Source organism: Opisthorchis viverrini (genome assembly GCF_000715545.1).
Source record: "Opisthorchis viverrini unplaced genomic scaffold opera_v5_379, whole genome shotgun sequence".
NCBI lineage: Eukaryota > Metazoa > Platyhelminthes > Trematoda > Opisthorchiida > Opisthorchiidae > Opisthorchis > Opisthorchis viverrini.
This window is the reverse complement of record NW_008752040.1, coordinates 324,071-345,792: the sequence shown is the minus strand read 5'-3', so window position 1 is coordinate 345,792 and position 21,722 is coordinate 324,071. Positions and strand designations below refer to the sequence as shown.

At 44.4% G+C, this 21,722-nt stretch overlaps 1 protein-coding gene across 1 annotated transcript in view; it reads left to right on the top strand.

Annotated features, from left to right (window-relative positions):
* The window catches only part of T265_10570 (hypothetical protein), a gene marked incomplete at both ends in the record, with an annotated part of 77,060 nt that overhangs the window by 8,221 nt on the left and 47,117 nt on the right, over positions 1-21,722 (top strand). Inside the window, one exon of the mRNA XM_009176978.1 lies at positions 9,501-9,681. Coding sequence (XP_009175242.1) covers positions 9,501-9,681 — 181 coding nt within the window. The remainder of the gene's footprint in view (positions 1-9,500; positions 9,682-21,722) is intronic.

Below are 21,722 nucleotides of genomic sequence, written 5' to 3'. Positions count from 1 at the left end.
AAATCGGTTTTGTCCTGTTCACTTCCTGGCCTTGCCTTCCTGGCTTCGATGAATCCATTCCCAACTAGGCCGTGACCAAACAGTCTGCCCAAGTATCTGTAATATCCCCAACCTGGTCCTTCGTAACTGGTTCCCGTCCACTTCCCGGTATCCATATCACCCTGGTAGGGGTTGAGTCCCAAGTTTATTTCGTCCACAATGAGACGGTAAATATTATTGGTAACTTCACCTCCCCACTTTAGCGTAGCTTCTCCGACCTGTAAATTGTGACCGATCTCATGCACAAAGCCGGGTTGGCCACCATTTTTTATTGATGAACTCCATAAGGTGAACAAATGACTCCAGTCTATGCTACCCATCCACGGATAGCCAGAGTGTCCATATCCGGCAGAGATTTGAATATCCGCTACAAAAACTTCTACCCTAGCATCCTCCCACTTTGTCCCCCTGTAGTTGTGCATCACCTTGATTGCATTATCAAAGTGGCGGGCAGATGAGGTGACTTCGTTTGCATTCGAGTTTACCACGTCAATTGTCTTCAGCATTGAATACATGGAATCACCAGCGATAAAAAGCCAAGGTACGGTTGAGTACTCATTTATTTCCCGTGCAAACGACGCAATCGATTCATTGTTCCGAAGATCCAGCCACGGGTATCGATAGACATTTTCTAGGCGAATTGTGACATTAGTACCCTTAGTTGTCTGCAGAAGTATCGGTCCTCCATGAGGACTTACATATCGGCCATTTTTTCTCAGTCTCAACTGGGTTACAATTGATGGCCACCGCCACCATTCTGAATGGGACTCTATACTGTCACCTTGTGCGTTGACCCTCAATCTCTGCCATTTGGGGTCCGGATTGACATTTTCCAACAGGGTCCAAGTAAATTGTTCACCGGGTTTAGCATACACACCGAGTGGAATGAAATTCCCATTGACATCACCAACAACTGTTGCCACGACAGTCGTCGGTTTCGTAGTTGGAGGAATGGTTCCGGGATGACGATGAATATTTGGAAGAGCAAAGCCGTTCTTGCCAGATTGACATTTTAAAATTGAATTGTAGTTCACCAAAGCCATTGAGGTACTTGAGGACTTGACATAAGCTTTCAAATCACATGGCGATAGGTACTCCATCAGAGTACCGTATTTATCTACTAGTGCCTTCACTTGCTCTTCAGTAGCTTCGTCCTCAACACCAAGCTCGTTTTCATTCACTTGGAAGCGTTCGGTTTTAAAAGCCGTCCAGCTTTGCACATAACGTTCAATCATGTAACTTGTGGGTATAAATCCATTGCTGTCAGCAGACCCGCTCACTGAGATGAACTGTGGTGATAGGTCCATATTGGTTTTGACAAAATCTACCTCCAGCTTCACCATCAGTTCTGCTAAGATATCATTATCATCCTTGGCGTAATAGCCAATAAGTGCAGAATTTTCTCCAGATTCCAGTTTGGCGTAGATGACATCGACATCAAACTGATCATCGGATGTAATAAGCAGTACATCACCTGCACTGTATGCTTCATTTACTCTCACGTATTTCCCTGTGGTTGAACCATTCGTGAGCCAGTCTTTGCAAGGCCCCTTCATATTCTCGTATAGTGGATGGTTGTCAATCTCTTTAGGCAATGCAACTCCCATGACAAAAACCATTCTGGCCTTTCCTCGAACAACTGCCATGGAGTTCGGTTGATCCAACCAGCCGAGCACAACATCGTTATACTTTTTATTCTGTTTGAAATAGCCGCTCCCAGGATTCATCCAGATCTTCTTCACTGTTCCAAGCACTGCTCGTCTGGTCACCTAGATGAAGCGGAACAAAGATGCTTATGAGGAGCACAAGACTCAGCGTGGGACAGTCTGTATGAAAACTGTTCCATATCAGTTCTATCAATGCTGGCCCAATACGAGAACATTGCTCATGAGCACTCCGTATGCGCACTACTTGGTTGCCAACATTTTATTTTATGAAATGTATTGGCCATTTTTTCGTTGTTACAATACTCGTCAACTGGGTAACTGATCGCCAAAAGACTTACCCATTTTGAGGAAAAACACAGAAACAGCTAAAGTGCAGATGTTCATGAATTATCACACACCGATAATGCTTGCTCAGCTTAAGTTTAACTCTGTTCATTACAACTTGCGGGCTACGGTTCACGAATGCCTTCCCCCAAAACATTAACTCTTGCATCATCCATAGTACTTGGAGCAAATGTTGCTAATGTACATTACGACTAAAAAAACGTGGAAATATTTATCTGCACCAGTTTGATTTTTAACGGAAACTGAGCTAATACTCTGGAAAATCGTTTAATAGTGGCGTTAATCTATATGTTAAACTGTGACCTCAGGGTATCCTCCACTGTTAGTGTAACGAGGTTTTGTCGAAAAAACTAACAAAGTTGTTAGATCTGCGTTTTCGCACTGAAGCGTTTTTGTTTGAAATGAAACAACCTTGTGAACACGCAGGTCGTTTTGCAGTGCGTGAGCTAAGCTCATTTGCTTCTTGAAAAAAAAATCAATTTTGATGAGCCAATACATCAAAGTAGGTTAAAATATGATATGACAATCGTTCAGCTGTAGCACAATGTCGGATGCCTAGCTGCCATGCTCGTCAAAGGAGACAAGGGGACTGAGATACTGACAGGGCGCCCAAGCCTAGAGGGGAGCAGAACAGACGGGATTGGGGACGGACCGGTATCTTCTGGTTCGCAAGTTCGTCAGTTCGTCAGCTCAGGTTTTGAGGTATTCTTGCACACTTGCGAAAACTGTGTCCTTGGAGAAGCTTGCACGAATTTGCTAAAAGGATCGACGGCACTAAATAAACGCTAATACTGAATATACAGAATAAAATTTACCACACACGTCCTATGTAGCAACCTTAGTTTAATTGTGTCGATAAGTCTTCCCATCTCCTCAAATGGGAAAATATTGCCATCGGTAAATCAAAAAAACATTCGATCAGTTAACCTAAAATCAATCGAAATCGTGCAATCTTACCTTCGCACAAGCCAATCCACCTGTTGGGTGAACGCTTGATCCTGAACAACCCTTAAGACTCAACTTACTTTGTGATAATTTGGGGGTATTGGAGACTCATCAGTTGGCACTTGCGGTACTGGTTGTTTATAAAGCTCCTCGCCGAACGCTTGTATATCTCCGATTGGAATAGATCTGCCGCTTTTTGGGTAGTTCGGGTTTGGACGACCAATGAGGATGTACTGAACGGGTTTTTGTGGTTTTAGTTCAATTTTTTCTCCTTTCCTTTTGAATATAAGATTGGAAGCAAGTAGGTCCCACGGGTAATGTGATTGAAAGTTGCATGGAGACATATAGTTGCCGAAAGTGTGCACATCGAATCGAACATTGATTCCTTGCATATCTATGGACAAGTAAGAATGAACACGATGCCCTTTTAATCTAACCAAGCATTGAGTTTTCGCGACAAATTATTTTGCCAAAAACTGAGCGCAAACAAAACAGAACTCACCGAATGACCACTCATTTTGACCATACAGATGGATGGACGTCAAGTTGTAGACTGCACCAAGATCCACATAGTAGTAGGGAAAGTCGACCGAATACGGTGAAAAAGTTGAATCGAGTTTTCCATCGGTCGCCTTCCAAAGATATTTTCCACTACCGATTAAGGGTTTTTTCAACGCCACATTGACAGCTGCAATAGAGTGGAAGGCCTCTTTTAAGCATCCAAGTGAGCTGGTGGCATTTTTGGCAAACATTATGAAGTTCCTTAAACAACAAACATTTCGTGGTCCAATCAAAACAGACTTGAGAACCCGTTCCACTTGGGAGCAGTTGGAACTCACATGCGAATTAGTTGTATTCCGTTGCTCGATATTCGAGCGTAAAGCTGCTCTAGAAATAAGAGCTTCGTCAACAGCAAATAAAGCACAACTAACAGGTAACTGTTATACCTAGCTTGCTTCATCCTTTTATGAAAGAGGAAGAATCGTGGCGATTCAACTTTTTTTTACCAACACAGCCGTATATATGAAAGGACGCTCCAGGAGCGATGTCCCTTCCGATAAGACGACGAAATTTCCCCTCTTATCAGACAATTCGCCCCAACACAATTGCTCTAAATACTCTGCTCTCCGTTTCAAAAATTATTACCTGTACATTTGTCGGTCAGCTCAGTCAGTAGGTTACTTTTGCGTCACAAATGTCGAAGCAGCCTAGCAAACCCGCCTAAGTAAGCTAGTTGAGTGTCTCCAAGCCGTTTTCCTTGCATACTGAGCTGTTTCGCTGTTTTACCACTTACTTGTCTGGTCTAGGCATATTGGTATGCTTGGTCAAGGTTCCTAAATAAAGCAAAGCCCAAAACAGTGGATTCAGCCACAGGGCGCCGTCATGACTGGCGAGTCAATCGATCGTCGCAGCCAGGACAGTTACCGGGTCGTTGTTCCATCGGTCGGCTACACCAATCACATCGCTTAAGCGTGAACACGTTTGCCTGCTCAGATGTGAAATTCCGGATGCATCCAACGTGGAGCAGTGGTCACACCTCGCCTCGCATGTCAGATGTCCAGGGGTCAAATCCCAGCGCAGCCATTGGACACGCAGTGCTGATGAGCTCTAATAAGAGCAAAACTCGAGTCCAGTGCTTCCCTTCGGTGTGAACTCACCAGAATAATTCCGCAAGGACAGCAGGGTGACCGTTCAAACAGGGGTGGTGTGAATATGAACAAAATACACATCCCGCAAAACCCCAACTGAAACCAACTTTGAATTTGCAACGCTTGCTGAAATCGACATGTCAAATCGAATCTTATAAAGGTCTGAATTGGCTTATATTTATTGGGAGCTGTCAGACTACGCAGTTCGTCAGTTCGTTTCCTGGGTATTAAATTATCCGGGAATAGTGTGCTACGTGAGGACTCAGTGAAAAGAACAAGGTCGTTGTCGAAATAGTTCGGTAGTTTATTTTATCGGAACAAACCCATTATTTCTCATCGAACCTTTCTTTTGGTAGACGGTTTATTAAGTATTCATGCATCCGTACCATCCTACCCTAAAGGGTTTGTTCTTGAAGTTGAAATTGATGCAAGGAACTAGTCAGATTTTCCGCCATCTTCTTCTGGTCAGAAAACGCGCCCCAACAAAACTTGGTATATGAATGATATCACGGAAAACAAACTTACATTGGGATTTAACGATAGATGACAATAGTAAGGAAAGGAACACGCTCAAACAGTGTTTTCCACGCATGAGTGAATGCCTTCGAAACACCCGTTTAGGGTGTCTACTGCTGAAGATAATCTGGTTAGGAAGCAAAGACCCCTTGGAATGGTACAAGCACCTGTGTAGAAATATTCAGGCTAGTCAACTCACGTAATATAAATAGGCGGATGAAACGTTGTCACGGATGCACGCAACATAATTAGTAGACTCTGTGAGAATAACGGAGGTTTCGTGTGTGTAATCTGATATTCAGGTTTGCAGGTGTTTCACTCATATAACAGTTCCCCTGTCACATTCACGACACCATTGATTGAACAATCATCCGTTTGTCCTAGCGCAATATTCTCAGCGAGTCCACTACCCCAACCGGCCCTTTGTGTGGACTAATTAGAACGACTTCACCAGGACAGAAGTAGGGCTGTTCAAACAAGAGCGATTTTGATGAGAATTCCACAAATCTCCTAGTCACCCATAACCAAAATAATCGTTACATTAAATCAAGACCCAAACAAAGTCAGTAAAAACCAGCACCTTTTTACAGAAAACTATACTCACATAGCCCACCAAACGCACACCAATGTGTTTACTTTATTGATATCGAAAAACTACCATCAACTTTCACACTCTGGGTTCAGCGGAAATGAGTACTTGATTTTCTGCGAAGTGTGTGGCGTATTTGCATTAATCCTAGGTGCTTTTCTGAAGTAACTGCTTACAATGCTGTCTAAAACTCTTCGACAGTCCAAGATCAGTTTGGCACTGCATTGGGCTCATTAGGTTATTGCGGTGCAACTTTCGGCAACCTCAAGTACTACTGAACTCAAATTTTAAGAAATTCGCGAACTACACTCATTTTCATACCACGTTAATTTTAACGGCAGACTCAAGTGAATCAGAGCTCGACCTGTCAGTTGTGATTTTGCCCAAGAGATGTGCTGCAGAGAAGTCGCATCATGTTTCACTTTGTGCGATGTTCGCTCATATCACAGTATATTTTCCCGAAGGAAACGACTCACAGGGTTGCTGAAAATTCTTAGGTGCTGGTACTTTTTGGGCAGGAAAAAACAGTATGTCTGCCTCAACTACATCATTGCCTATAATGTGTTGCTAACCGGAAGTCGGTGAACTTAGGAGAAATTTACTCAGAATACGGTGTCCATGCCATCACCATCATTATCATCGTCATCACCATCATCATCATCATCATCATCATCATCATCATCATCATCATCATCGTCATCATCATTACCAGCATCATCATCACTGTCAGCTGTAAGAACCGCGTACTTGTCGTACAGCGGTTGTAGTTGCCAGTTTCGTTCACGAGTGATTTGGGGAGGTGTGGTAAGTGGCTGCACACTGGAGGCGGGAACTGATAAGTTGGTGCGTAAATACAGGGCTGTGAGTGGTCTGTTGAGTATGGTAATTAGGAACGGAGCAATGCATTGAAGGCAATAACTTGGATGCACAAGCGCCGTTGAGGACGTGTCTGGTCCATGTCTGACAATATCTCTAACCAATGATGTGGCCCGTCTCGGGGTCCTCATCCAGGAAGACGGCAGTGACCAATGCAGCTACGTTTGCAGGTGATGGCTTTTATGCTTCACTGTTGTTGACCTTCATTGTTTGACCTCCTCTGGCTCTCTTCCACCCTTCAAGTGGTTGTGCAAGGTAGTCGGTCGACTGGCATACGCAGCACGTGGCCAAGCCAGCACAACCTATGTGGTGTGGTCGGTTCATCTATCGTAAGTGATTTCTTCCAAATATCATTCGACGTACTTTAGCATTGCTGATCCGGTGTTCCCACCGGACTCGAGCACTGCTGCGGAGACATCAATGGTCAAACGCTGAAAATGTTCGACGTCTCAGCGCGCAGTGGTCAGGTTTCTGTCGTGAATAGTAGTATGGAGCGCACCGCAGCATTGTAAACTCGACCTAGGGACAAACCAATGTCACGCCTACGGCACAGGTGATGCAGGTTCACAAAAGCCACTCTGGCTTTCCCGATCCGGATGGAAATATCATCTTTTGCGAGACCACCGAGACTGACACAGCTAGCCTGGTAAACTAATTTGTCCACTATATCAATCGGCTCATCCGCATCATGACTTTGGTTCCGAGCCCACCCAGGCTTACAATTTACCGGTGTGAAGCGCATCTCAAACCGTGGGGCAGAATTATTTAGGTTATTCAATATTGTTTCCATTACAACGGGTTCAGATCCCAGAACAGCCGTATCGTTCGCGTACTCGATGTCTGCGAGCGGACGTCCGGGGGGGGACTTCAAACCCACCTATATTGGAGGTTGATAGTGAGTCATCATCATCATCATCATCATCATCATCATCATCATCATCATCATCGTCATCATCATTACCAGCATCATCATCACTGTCAGCTGTAAGAACCGCGTACTTGTCGTACAGCGGTTGTAGTTGCCAGTTTCGTTCACGAGTGATTTGGGGAGGTGTGGTAAGTGGCTGCACACTGGAGGCGGGAACTGATAAGTTGGTGCGTAAATACAGGGCTGTGAGTGGTCTGTTGAGTATGGTAATTAGGAACGGAGCAATGCATTGAAGGCAATAACTTGGATGCACAAGCGCCGTTGAGGACGTGTCTGGTCCATGTCTGACAATATCTCTAACCAATGATGTGGCCCGTCTCGGGGTCCTCATCCAGGAAGACGGCAGTGACCAATGCAGCTACGTTTGCAGGTGATGGCTTTTATGCTTCACTGTTGTTGACCTTCATTGTTTGACCTCCTCTGGCTCTCTTCCACCCTTCAAGTGGTTGTGCAAGGTAGTCGGTCGACTGGCATACGCAGCACGTGGCCAAGCCAGCACAACCTATGTGGTGTGGTCGGTTCATCTATCGTAAGTGATTTCTTCCAAATATCATTCGACGTACTTTAGCATTGCTGATCCGGTGTTCCCACCGGACTCGAGCACTGCTGCGGAGACATCAATGGTCAAACGCTGAAAATGTTCGACGTCTCAGCGCGCAGTGGTCAGGTTTCTGTCGTGAATAGTAGTATGGAGCGCACCGCAGCATTGTAAACTCGACCTAGGGACAAACCAATGTCACGCCTACGGCACAGGTGATGCAGGTTCACAAAAGCCACTCTGGCTTTCCCGATCCGGATGGAAATATCATCTTTTGCGAGACCACCGAGACTGACACAGCTAGCCTGGTAAACTAATTTGTCCACTATATCAATCGGCTCATCCGCATCATGACTTTGGTTCCGAGCCCACCCAGGCTTACAATTTACCGGTGTGAAGCGCATCTCAAACCGTGGGGCAGAATTATTTAGGTTATTCAATATTGTTTCCATTACAACGGGTTCAGATCCCAGAACAGCCGTATCGTTCGCGTACTCGATGTCTGCGAGCGGACGTCCGGGGGGGGACTTCAAACCCACCTATATTGGAGGTTGATAGTGAGTCTTCTATGATCTGATCAATGACGAAGTTGAAGAGGAAAGGTGGAAGAGGGCACACCTGTCTGACACCACTTGATGTAGTGAACTCAGAAGAGAGCTTCTCGCAGATTTTCACATGGCCGCGAGAGCTGGCGGACAGCACGTTAAGGGTCAAGGTCTCATGGGGGACACCTTTGCTCCACAGACACTGCTATAGTGCCTGACGGTCCACAGATTCAAAGGCAGATTTCAGATCAAGGAACACAGACATTGTTGGTTGCTGGAAGTATTGTCACTGTTCCAGATCTGTCGGAGGGTGAAGAAATGATCGATGCATCCTTTTGCAGGACGGAATCCAGCTTGGTTTTCATAGATATGTCTCTCCCTCTGTTTAGTCAACCACAGAAAAAAAAGATAAGAACCGAGAACACCTTTGGTGCCACAGCTACCAGGCTAATTCCATAGAGGTTTTCACACAGTGTCCGCGTACCCTTTTTGAAAATGGGGATTGTTATCGACATGCCCACTCTGCAGACACCTCCTCTTTGTTCCATATAGTACCAATATGCTTTGTCAGATGGGTACCAGGGTCTCTCCGCCTTCTTTGAAGAGAGCTGGGTACAGACTGTCGGCCTTAAGGCCTTGTCACGCTTTATTATGGGTATTTTGCACTTTATTTCTTCTTCCGACGGGGGATCAAGAGTTGCACTCTACTCGCCCGTATGTATTATCTCTACAGGCGGTGTTGCAGGAGGCCAGCTGAACTGTCCTTCGAAGTGTTCGGCCCATCTTTCCAGTCAGGTCTGTTGCGAGTGAATTAATGAGCCATCCTTCTCGCTTACTGTTTCACTGATCGTCGCTCTCCTAAGGCATAAAGCTGCTACATTGACGCAGTGGTACGGCTTGAGTGCTGCAATGATCCCGCGGGCTACACTGGCTGGAAATCCGTTCCACAAGTTGCAACCATGCCAGGAAGTCCAAGGAGAGCAATCAGACCGAGAACAACGGGAGCCCGTACCACGAGTAATTGTGCTACGAGGCGGTCTGAGGGTAAATTCGTACTGTCCTCTGCCACAGGAGTGTGTAGGCATTTAGTTGTCTCCCCCAAGCGACCAACATGCTCATATTTATAGAGGCAGAGATGTTGCCTTCTTCAGAGGAAGGATGGGTTAGAAAAGGTCGGCACGAAGATCACGCACTCCGACCGCCAATTATCCAATAGGGCTGGAATACTTTTAAAACCCAAGAGTCTGGTGCTGATCAAAAGTCATCTCCCGTACGCATCCGCACCAGTAATAAGAGAGTAATGCCTTGGTCCCTCCGCCCTCGGGTAAATTGCTCCTTGCAGCCGAGCAGGTCAGACTATTGGGCCATTGGCTCTGGGGAGGGTCCCGTAAGAAAACCTTACTGTCCGCTACCTAGCGCATCAGACTTTTGAGTCAGAGGCTAGGGGAAGGGTTTTCGACTGAACCTTACATCCTCCCACAGCCTTGTGGGTCAGACATTTGACTCAGAGACTCAAGGTGTGGTACCTCAACCAAACTCCCTTCCTCGACCTGGGCGAAATTCTGTGTCCACAGATGTACCTCACCAACATTTTCCTACTACACAAGGCGCCCTGATGACATACATCGTAACAAAACATAATAATTGCGATATACGTAAGGGCGAGTCAGTTTACGGTTACCAACTCTGCTTGCAGGTCGCTGATCATTCTTCTTCTCGAGTGTTGATAGACAAACGAATTCTACTATCGCACAACACGATTCAGTGTTCCAGGGAAATGACGGTCCTCTCGTTTAGTTTATGGTGGCTGGGATTATGAAATAATTACATAGGGACACATTGCGCCCCGTTTGTTGGCAAACACATACGTACAGCGGCTGATAACCAAATCCTTTTAGTAAGGTCCAGTGATTTTTCCAACCGACTGTGAATGTGAAGTTCGCTGGTTTGATCTCGTTGAGATTGGGTTGAAGCTACCTTCTAGATGCAACGGATAACAGGTGGCAAACACACAGAAGCGCGTCGATGCATCCTAGTCTGTTTGCTGTGCGGTTAGGAAGGCACCATTTTGGACAAGAAAATGAATGAAGTATAAATGACTAGATAAGGGTCTATGATCAGCTCTATGTTAGAAAAGTTCGTGTGTCACTGCCTATTTGGGTGGTTGACTGTATGCTAAAGGCGTCGAGTTATAATTGACTCAGGTTGTTCGAAATAAACTATGTGGGTCGATGGGGTAAAGTGTGTGTCTTGTGATCGATGGACCTAATTTCCGTTTGATCAGTTGCTCTATCGACGGTTTTTATCAGCCGGTGTCCGGTGTATGCCCCGTACTCAGTCATTTTTTCGTGATAGACATTAGACTGCCCCACCAATTTCAGCATCAGTGTTATAAGAGGAGGTTGATGCTTTATTTGTGACGTTGACAGTAAGGATTGAGTTAAATTCTGAACTGCATCCCTTCTGGTGACCGTAGAGACTCTGTTTGTGCTGGAGGTGGATAAGCTCATTTGATCATCCTCATGACCATTATGGTTTTCCCTATCATTTCTGTTGACAGCACAACCTCAGTGCTTAAAAACTTGATGCATTAAGTAAAGGACAAAAAGGTTCCCTGACTAAAGTCTTTGCTCAGAAACGTGGGTGCAATTCCGCGGTGTTCTGTGGGAAATATCAGTTCATCCCGTTTTTTAATGGACGACTCGACACACATGTTCTGATTCCCAACCTGGAGGACCAGGGAAATGCGCTGGTCAGATCTCCAAATATTGACCAACCGGGTAAAAGAGGCTCTGCAAATGTGGCACAAACACTCCTTCTGCATAGCCCAGTGTGTTATAGAGGGACACAAATCGTCACGGTTGAAGCCCAACTTGAATTCCAACTGCAAACATCTTTTGTTACGTGGTGTATGTGCAGAGATATTCGTAGCTAAATCCCGGTTCTGATAATGTACCAGTCTAATTATGGTGGAGGCATAAACGTGGTTGGTCTGTGTCCCACGGAAGGTCCTATGCCTGTCGATGTGTTGAAGTAGGAATACTTCGGCTTAGTGAATCGGCGTTCCGCTGTGTCGCCCTTTGGCTGACAGCAGTACAACTTTGTATGGTTAAAATATCTCGTAAAGCAAACCTAACTGTTGGTTGATGGAGGGATTTAAGTGCATCCCAAATGAGACCGAGGTAAACTCGTCTCTCGGGAGAACTAATACGTATTATTAACGCAACCTTTTTGCCAAGTTGTTTGCTTCAGTTTGGCCAACCTCTCTGTTGCGATGGAACGCTTCGTATTCTGAAATATCTTCCCAGCTGACGATCGTGCCCAGAAGTGGCAGTTAAGTCTGTGCATATACTGTCCTAGTGTGGGTGCCGTCAGTCGATTCGTAAGTACATTACATGCTAGTCTGTTCCGTGTCGGCTCTGGAACTATCGAAATTAGGTCTTCTGTTATCCACCTGGATGACAACATGGCGCGTGGTGCAACAGCAGTTTACGAATTTTAGTGTTAGTCTTGCATGACATGTGCTTGTGGCATCGTATAGGTATCTGCTACAGGGGACAAGTTAGACGTGTTGAGTCCTGCCAACTGTTCTGGGTCTAGCGATCTACTGAAGCGCTGGCACTTTGGGTACGTTAAGTGCTTGGAGACAATAAGTTTGCAAATCTCTTCGCCGAACTTGGGAATTTGCTTGCATACATTTGATTACTCTTCACTGGGATATCACCATTTCGCGGTTGGTTGTTTATTTCGTTTTCATCTGCTTGATTTCATGCAGTTGTTGCGAGAGCGTTCGCTCTCTCCTAATGTTGCTTGAATGTCAGCCTACTTGTAATTTTATGGGCAAAGTGGAGCTCAGTAGATTTATTGGGGAGATCAGGTGGACACATTTTTACCGAAGGTGCGTATTTGATATTTTTATGCTAGTAACACACGGTTCCGAAATGGATGCCCCCCTGATCAACTTCAAAGGAACACAGCCCCCATTCAGTTCACTTTTGAAACTGGAAGAGACAAGGCTTTCCTATTCCTGGACGTTAAGTTAGACTTTCCACGGGTTCAATTCAGGGGTATGTCTACAGAAAGCCCACGTGGACGGGAAAGTGGACAAACCATCTGAGTTTTGTACCACTGAGGCGAAACGAACCCTGATTCACACTTTAACGAACCGAGCTCTGCTGATAAACTTGAATCTGAACTGCAGCACATCGCTAACGTGCTCCGAGCCAATGGTAACCCGGAGAGATTTATAACCAAGAATGCGTCCGATCGCCCTATCCAACTGTTTATCACGACCGTTGGAAAGAGGCCAATATACTCGAGTTTACCGTATAAAGACGATCTGTTAGCGCACTTGGCCGAGCACCACTTGTTTCATTCTCTAAGACGCACGTTTCCGGCTGGGTCTTGGCTTACAACCAACTCTTTGCACAACGTAAACCTCAAAGACAAGATTCTAGTCCTCATCCAGAAAATGGTTGTGTATGTTGTGTGCTGTTATTCAGCGGAGTAGGTTGGGCCCATGTCACGGCAACTTTCTAAGAGAATACGTGAGCACCGCTTTTATCGTAATACCATAGCACCCAACGGTTCAGCCGAAAGCTCCAACGCGTCCCACTTAATTGATACCAGGCACTTAGTCATTCCGAATGAGTCATTTCATGTCATTTGCTGTGCACTCAACAGACTGTCATTATCTACCCAACGGCGTCGTTTAACCACAGTCGAGGCAGTCGCCATACGCCTGAGAAACCCTGTACTGAGCTGCCAAAACCTTTCGTACGAACGCTGAGTCTGCCTTGGAGTTGTGTGACGCGAATCAACCGACCAAGTGACTGCACGGCCATCTAGACTGCCTCACAGCATCCAACTGGATATTTAAGCTAGTCGTGATTCCTCCGGTCCTTTTAAGATTTGTTTGTTTTGTGGTCTGCATTCCTCATATTCGAAGGCTCGCTGAAAAGCTTTCTTCCGGTAAACCCCACCTCTATTCTGATAAGCCCGCTCCCGAACAGGGTCAGATCAGGTTCTGTCAGTACTCGAGTTGGTAGATTGTCACGGCGTCTCTTATTTCCACCAGTTTTTCTCTCCGTTTTGTTTTGCCCGATCCCATTTTCACGATTCGTCGTATCAGCCAAGTGAGTGACCACTGCGCCAGTAATGGACCTCCCCGATCCGGTTATCCCCCAAAATGAATTACGCTCCTTCATTCTCTTGCTAAACCACCGTGTTGTGCGCGCTATGTATTCTGCTGTACTACAGCAGGTGAAGGAATAGACCACCACTCTTATCTTCAAGTTGAAGAGGCATCAGCTAAGTAATTGTGAACCACGGTTTGAGTGAAGCAACTAGAAAGGCTATTGAAGTGTGTGATCTGGACATCAGTTTACATAGTCTATAGCAAACGCATCATCTACATATATCCGGTAGAAATGCCTTTTTTTCTATACTTGATCGTATTTTACGGTTTCCGAGGATTCTCAGGAATCATCGATGAGGAGTGGAACTAGCGAAGTACCCATTGCGACAGTGTTACCCTGTTGGCGCAGTCCTTCGTTGAACTGGAAGCGCTGATCTAACGTGCATCACAAAAACGGTTCCCTCATATCACTGACGGAATTATTCATGTTCATACTGCTTTGCTTTGTGGGGTTGGACAGATAGCAGATGGCTTCTATGAGCGGGATTCTAGTGACGAATTGAGATATGTCCAGGGGGATCGTGTGCTTCTTATCCCCAGTTATTTCCCTGGTCGCGTCTACCAATGCAAACGTGTCTCGTAGCTATATTGAAAAACCTTAAGACGAGTGGTGTTAAAGAAGGTCACTATTTACCTATCCGTGGCACTATATGAGGAGATGAAAAGTATTAGGGATGGGTTTCAACGGATGATCTGAATTTTCTTGGTCGTTTGCGGTGAAAACAGACTCCATTAAGCACCTCAGTTTCAAAAGTCAATGATTCGACCTGATCATATGCAATTCAAACAGGTATTTCCCCCATCAACCACGTGATTACGTCTGATTCCTTGTTACCCTAGTACAACTCGCAACTTCCTTCCCCACGTGAGTCTATTACACTGCTAGTCAGCCGCGCATGACTGATGGGTTTATTCTTCATCTACTAACAGGCAGATTAGTAGTTTGAATCAACTCGGAGATTCGTGAGGTGTACACTGCTGATAATATCTCGTAGGGGTAAAACGTCTCTACAGTGATTCTCAACTTTTTGGCTGGTTTAACTTCCAGGACTAAACCCCCCTTGAACCTACAAAATCTAATATTGTCACCGGACTATATCTGTAAATGCAGCACATTTGATGTCTGCAACTGGTGAAAACAAACTTTAATGTTAACATGTCGCATTTTAATTCTTCGTGTCGGATTAATGAAGGGGAAGCATTAGAGCTGGTTTTCGTTGTGAGGAATTCCCATGGAATACATTACCGATGTTTGATCTTTTACACAGAACACAAGCAATCAGTGTCTGTTTTCGAATCTTGTGAATGTATTCCGTCCCATGTTGTCAATCGCCTAAAACAATCGATTGCTGTGATTTTAACATGTAGTTTTGATTAGTACAAGTTAATGTGACATTTGACCACACAAATGCCCTACGGAAAATCAACAAGGGAAATAAAGGTATGGGAACTGCATCGTTTCGGCGCATAGTGAAGTGCAGAAAATTCTCTTCACATCCGTCTAGCACACACAAAAGCAGTTCTATTCATCAGCCACTGCACAGGTCAGTTCACTATCAATTGTGGTGAAACTTATGTTACCGGGGGCTACCATAATCCTAGGTGTACAAGTGAGATAGAATTTATTCAACTAGCTTAGTATGCTGATGAGCGACCCGGACTCAAATCCACTTGTACTTCGGTAAACTCATTGGAACGAGATGTCCAGTCGACTTTGGATCAGCGCTCCGAATCGTTGGGAGATGGAAGCGGACGTAGAGTCTGATGTGAAAATCTGCTCATAAGGTTTCTGAAAACAGGGGACATACTTTAGCTACAAACTAAGACTTTGATGGATAAACAGGACAGACACTACGTGTTTTTCTGCAGGAGATTTCGGGCTCTCTAGAAATAATTCAGATACGGTCCGCCAATTTCGAAAATAAGTATTGTTATAAATGGTGAAAACACCAAGCACGCTTTGACTGAAATTCGGCGGATTGATGGCTTTTCCACTGATCGGTTAGAGAATCTTTTGGACGTAGTTTATTGGATGATTTGTAATATGGACAGTCTGGAAAGTGTTTTAATCTTCATACTTTATCGTGTGCTCTAGGTTTTGCGCTTTTCTCTCATACTCTGAATTTTGGCGTTTACTGGACCTGGGATACCACATGAAGACAGCATGAGCTGTTACAGCTATCTACAAAGTAACGGAATAGTTGTCGATGTCTCTCTGGACAAAGGTTATGGGCACTGAATAAACCATTGGTATAAAAGCCTGACTGATCAACGCCTTGTACTGAATAGAGGTTCGTCCTTGTGCTGGAGCTCATGTGGCCGGCTAGTCAGGTGATAGGACCTCGTAATTCTGCGTTGGATAGACAACAAACAGCCAGTCTTGAAAGAGTGCAAACTGAAAATCACTCTTTCAGTCTTTGATAAATTATAATAGGTGTTCAGCGTTCCAAAAAGAAGATATCGTGACATATGCTGGTGGAGTAAACTGGGAGTATGAATGGTTTTAGGTAAAGCAGACGTTCGGCAGTCTGCTCAATGTTTTGATATTCGTCACTGTGTCGATATCCCAAACGCACGACTGTTTACGAGCGCGTCTTTTAACAAAACTGGAGTCCACCACAGAGTTTGCATCCCAGAACTTCACAGCGAATTACACGCACCTATGGAATGTCAAATACGAGTCACAAATTTCGCAAATGACTGCCTACTCGAAATGTATAGTATCAGGCACGCGAGTTGCGAGCCTCACCTCTCGTGAGCGCAACAACTACTGAATATCTTTTCCGACGTATTCACGAACGGTTCGTGTGGACGCGCGATTGTCAAAGCTCAATTCTTCATAGGGCCAGGATGCAGGCCCCTGGTTTTGCCCCCAAGCCCCCTGTGCCATACTCGCTTACAGCAGAATTGGAAGTTGGATTGTACCATTCATAAACTACAAGCTGATGAGAAAGCCGTCTTGGAAAACTCAACCCTGCCATCGTAACAATATGAAGGCTGTTAGCTCCGCTAGAGTTTGTGGTGATTTCTCAACGGATTTGAACATGGTTTTGCAGCACTCCAATATCCGCTTCATGTACCCGTGAGACCTATTTACCCAACTCGCTGGTGGCAAGGTATTTTCAAAATCGAGTTTTATGATTCACAATTCCAAATTAAGATGGAAGAACGTTATGTGCAGACATGTTGATACCAAATACGCATTGAGGACTGCAGGATTTCAGCATCTTGTCGTTTGGCATCAAATACGCACCCAGACTACATTTTGTTGGTTTTGTTCGTCATATCTTGCGGGAACGATGTAATCGTTACAAGACTTTCACCAGAAGTACACTGGGAGACTAGATAGATCATGGGCATATGTAGTTACCTTACGAGGAGAAAAGCTAAATAGCTGTTTACTCCAAGCAAATGCCTTAGATTTATTGTTGATTGCAATGGGCATCATTCGGGAAAAGCTAAAGTTTTCGGGATTGAGGATCTTTCATCTCCAAGCTTTCGGCTACAACTCCAGGCATTACTGTTACAGTAGTGCTGCACGGTCAAGTTTCTGCGTTTATCTGTCCGAACCAGATCTTACATGTCCTATTTGGTCAAAAAACCGTGACAGCTGATCAGGTGAAACGAACGGCTAACCATTTTGAATATCAGACCAAACCCTCACAAATTCTGACTACCTCAGATAGGTTTAAGGAGCTTATTAGTTGTGTAAAACTTAATGGTGATCATATCCCAATTAAAATTTAGGCGAAAACTTCTGTACGCTTCGAATTGCACATATAGAGAAGCTGATTTTTACCCAGCATCAAAAACCCGGGGAATTGTATTCCAAAATATGTCACAGAGTTTTAATGATTCTTCTGTCATGCACAACATTTGTCATTTCACTTACAGTTGTGGTGACATTTATGTCCGTGGAACTGATAAAAACTTTTCTCAAAGAATCCCGCATACATGTTTCATTCATACTCCGAGTCAGCTGCTGCAAACTTTGCGACCAAACGACTCAAAACCAACTGCAGCCAGATCGAGCTAGAGCCAAATAACCACAACTGTTGGCCGTCTGCGAAGCAATGTTGATACGATCACAGCAACTCAAACTGTGATCAAAACATCTATGCATTCAGGATGTCCGACTACCACGCAACCGATTGCGAAGCTAAACTTTGCCTGGCTTCTGTTATCCAGTGACCACAATGTCACATAATACAGTGTCTTTATAAATGTATGACGCAGACTACTCATTTACTGTACTGGGAAACCAGTGCGAAATGTCTGTGTATGCTGAACCCACCTATCTCTACCATCCAAACACAAAATAGGTTACATCCGAATTTTGGCTACTCATGAGTAGCCAGTCCCCTACGTTAATATATACCTAGACTGTGGAACAGCTTTTTGTTAATCTGCTCATCAACGTTGTCATTGTCTGTAACACATTTGTCCGCAAAGAAATCAAACTTAACCAGTTTAGAGAATAGTGAAATGCTGCATCATTCTGAAACTTCGGTCGCCACAATGTTCCTTCCAACCGATCTACTCACCAGTATGCACCCAAATTTTCAGCGAAAGGTTGGCCATAAGGTTGCCATATCTAGCTGCATACATTGGGCTTCATGTTGGGACTCAACGGTCAGTCTAGATTTCGTTTAGAATCCTACTTCACTCTGTATGCATCTGCATACTGTCCACGCCTGCGTAGCCACGTGCTTGTTTGGCGAATAGGTACTTCTGTGCTCCGCTAAACACGGCCAAACTTGCCCGGATAGATTAGCTGTTATTTCGACAGCTCCGAATTCTTCCTCCCAAAACACAATCATTTCTTCATTCGCCGTAATACACCAAATTGTTCTTCAAAATGAAACGAGAGTGTGATGTACGATGTACTCATGCAAGTATAACAAAAGAGTAGCACAGAGTGAGGGTATAAGTCGCATTTGCCAAAAATGGGAGTAAACTCAATTGTGATGAAGTTGAGAATCTGATTTGACTATAAATCAAGGGTGTTAAAAGTTTGTTACACTCAAAAGTGACAAAAGGTGAGGAAGCAGTTAAACAATGAACAATAAAACACAATGGGAATTAGGGAAATAGGAAGGAACTTGTGAATTAAGTGGATCGGAGTAAATCTGTCTCTAGTGCCGTGTAATACCGACGATGGTCCTCCTATCCGGTCGAGTCAGCTTGGGCTGTACTTCACCTCCTAAAAGAGATGACAATAGTCAACTCTCTCAGTTGTTTGAAACGGGCTCTGATTTGTACCACACCAATCATGCAAAACCAGGAGAATGTTTGGAAGGGCGTGGATAAAACACGTGAGAATGAAACCGTCAGAACCTACATTAGATGAAGTGCATGCAAAATTAAATGGTTTTCTCTCCAATGCTTTGACTCACTGGCAATCTATAGTTACGCTTTTTACCATTTCAGGAACCCGAGGGTAAATGAATTAGTGTGCCTGAAACAACTGGGCTCTAGTAGAAATTTAAAGTACCAAAGTTTTGCCTGGTCAGCTGGGCTGCAGGCTCTCGTGATGTTTTGTTTTGCGCGTCTTCCGATTTTGTGTGACGTAGTGAACTATCCGAAGTAGTTAGGAGGCCGCATTTCGCTGAAACCGAATGTACTACTGACTGGTGCACTAAACATCGTGGAATATTTACCAGCTGGCAAAGCGATTTTGTGGCGTAAGCATCAAGAACGAATTATCGGGTGAATTAATTTTATTCATTTTGAAACTTATTCTCTGATCTTTAAGCCCTGAGACATGTTCGAGGGACACGAAGCGACAGCGAGCGGAAAGTGCACGCGAAGTAAGCGACTTTAAGCATCCCAACTCCACATCACTGATGATAATCTGAGGTTGTGATGTACTAATAATTCACTTGAAGAGCATGTACAGTACCCGCTTTTTATGGATGTTCATCTGAACAGCAACACAAAAGAATCAAAAGTTTCGGAAATTTTTTCATTCATTGAATTGTAGACCAAACATTTTGACATGAAGGGAGAGATTATGCAATCGAGTGCTTTGACAGTGTGTCCTTCCTGCTATCGAAACTCTACGGTAATGGGACGGGGGGTGCTTGTTATCTACTCATATATGTTAAGTAAATATCTTACAGCTTCATTTTTACTTCAAATTTATTTCCGTCACCGGACGAACTGAAACTGACGGAGTTCCATCCATCAAAACAAGTTATAACACGACGGATGGAAGTCAGCTTGCGGAAAATTCAGTTTGGAGCATTTGTTTAATCTGGACCGGAAAAAGACTGGCTCAACATATGGCTGTACATGGAAGTAAAAAGCCCTCACCACAAACTAGCGGAAAAGTCCGTCAATGGCTTGAAGAAGAGCTCATGTGATACCGCACCATTTGAGGTTTATTCAGGATAGTAGCAGTGCTTCCGTATAACCATATAAAGATAGAGGATAAAATTTCGCGACGTTTGCTTGACTCTAGTTCGGTTTTAGACCGCATCCTAAATGAGAACATGGTATCCCCTGCGATAGTTTTAACAAACTAGCTTGATAACTTCATTTACTTGTGCAAATCTAATTTTAGTACGAATCAGTGTGACGCCATCTGATGATGGAATTTATTTTCTCCTGAAGTATATGACTTTGGTACCAGTTACGGTTGCAGACGTTAACGAAGCTTCACTTGTTACTTGTGTGATCAAGGAAGACTCCACGATGAGGGAAAATTTTGACTGTACGCGACTATTTCAGAACTGGATGCAGGATGCAACTGCAGGAGGGGTGCGGTAAATTCGGTATTAGAAGAAAACTACTTGTAGTTCTGACCTAGATGAGGACGACTGAAGAGAAAAAGTGATCAAAGTCGTTCCCCAATGGGTACAACCATGTGACATCAGCAATCAAAGTAATTTTGATATATCCATCAGAGAAACATAGTTTGAATCAGAAAGTGGGCGCGAGGAGGGATGGAGATGAGCGATGTAACAGGCTGCATAAATGAACCAGTCTTCGTCTTCAGAGGAAAGGACACACAACAAAGTACTTACTGTGATCTATGCTGATTAACTTACTGACTCTTCTTCAGCTGCCCATAAAAAATACACATTCAGATCTTATTGGTATCGTTGGGTAAACTGTTCACTGTAATGAGCTGAAAAGCATAAGACAGCAGTAACAGACGAACTAGTATCGTTCTACCCACCTCCTATTCCTTATCGCAAATGAAGGACCTAGATTCGGAGCGCAGGTACTTTGTGGCTCTGAAATTCATTTCCGAGCGTCGATTTTATTATTATTATTATTACTAGCAGAACTGAACCCGCTATTTAAGGTGTCATCCTTCCTACCAATGTAAATGTGACCCTGGTGATAAAGGATTTCACTTCTTCAGTTCCAAATGAAACAGCCTGCTAAAGTGTGCAATAAGTCCAAATCAGATAGACAGGGTGCTGGCGCCATTACCATGGCTGATGTAGTTCAGTTGTGTTAAACTCTAGTGTCTAAGCGCACACCTGTTCCGTGCATCATCAAAGTTGATTTGACGGCTTGACTCAAGTGCGCGGAGTGCTGAATTACGTTCAGGTTTTTGGACTGGTTTGGATTTCGTGGATAAAAACACGCGTGCCGTTTGTGCACCTTAATTCGCGCACGGATTCATCCGTGTGCCAATGTATTTGGCTGGATACTCTGCATAGGGAATTTGGAAAACGCAATTGGTGCAGTGTTTCGGTTCGATGGGGTCCCTGGTCCTCACGATGCGTTGTAGTAGGTTGCCATCAATTCGGCAGAATACTTCAATGTTACAATCCCGGAGTATCTTTCGAATGGCATCTGATGTGTCATTTCTATAGGGTATTCGCACGGTGAACACCGGGTTTTCGTCTCCATATCATACCAATCCGAAACG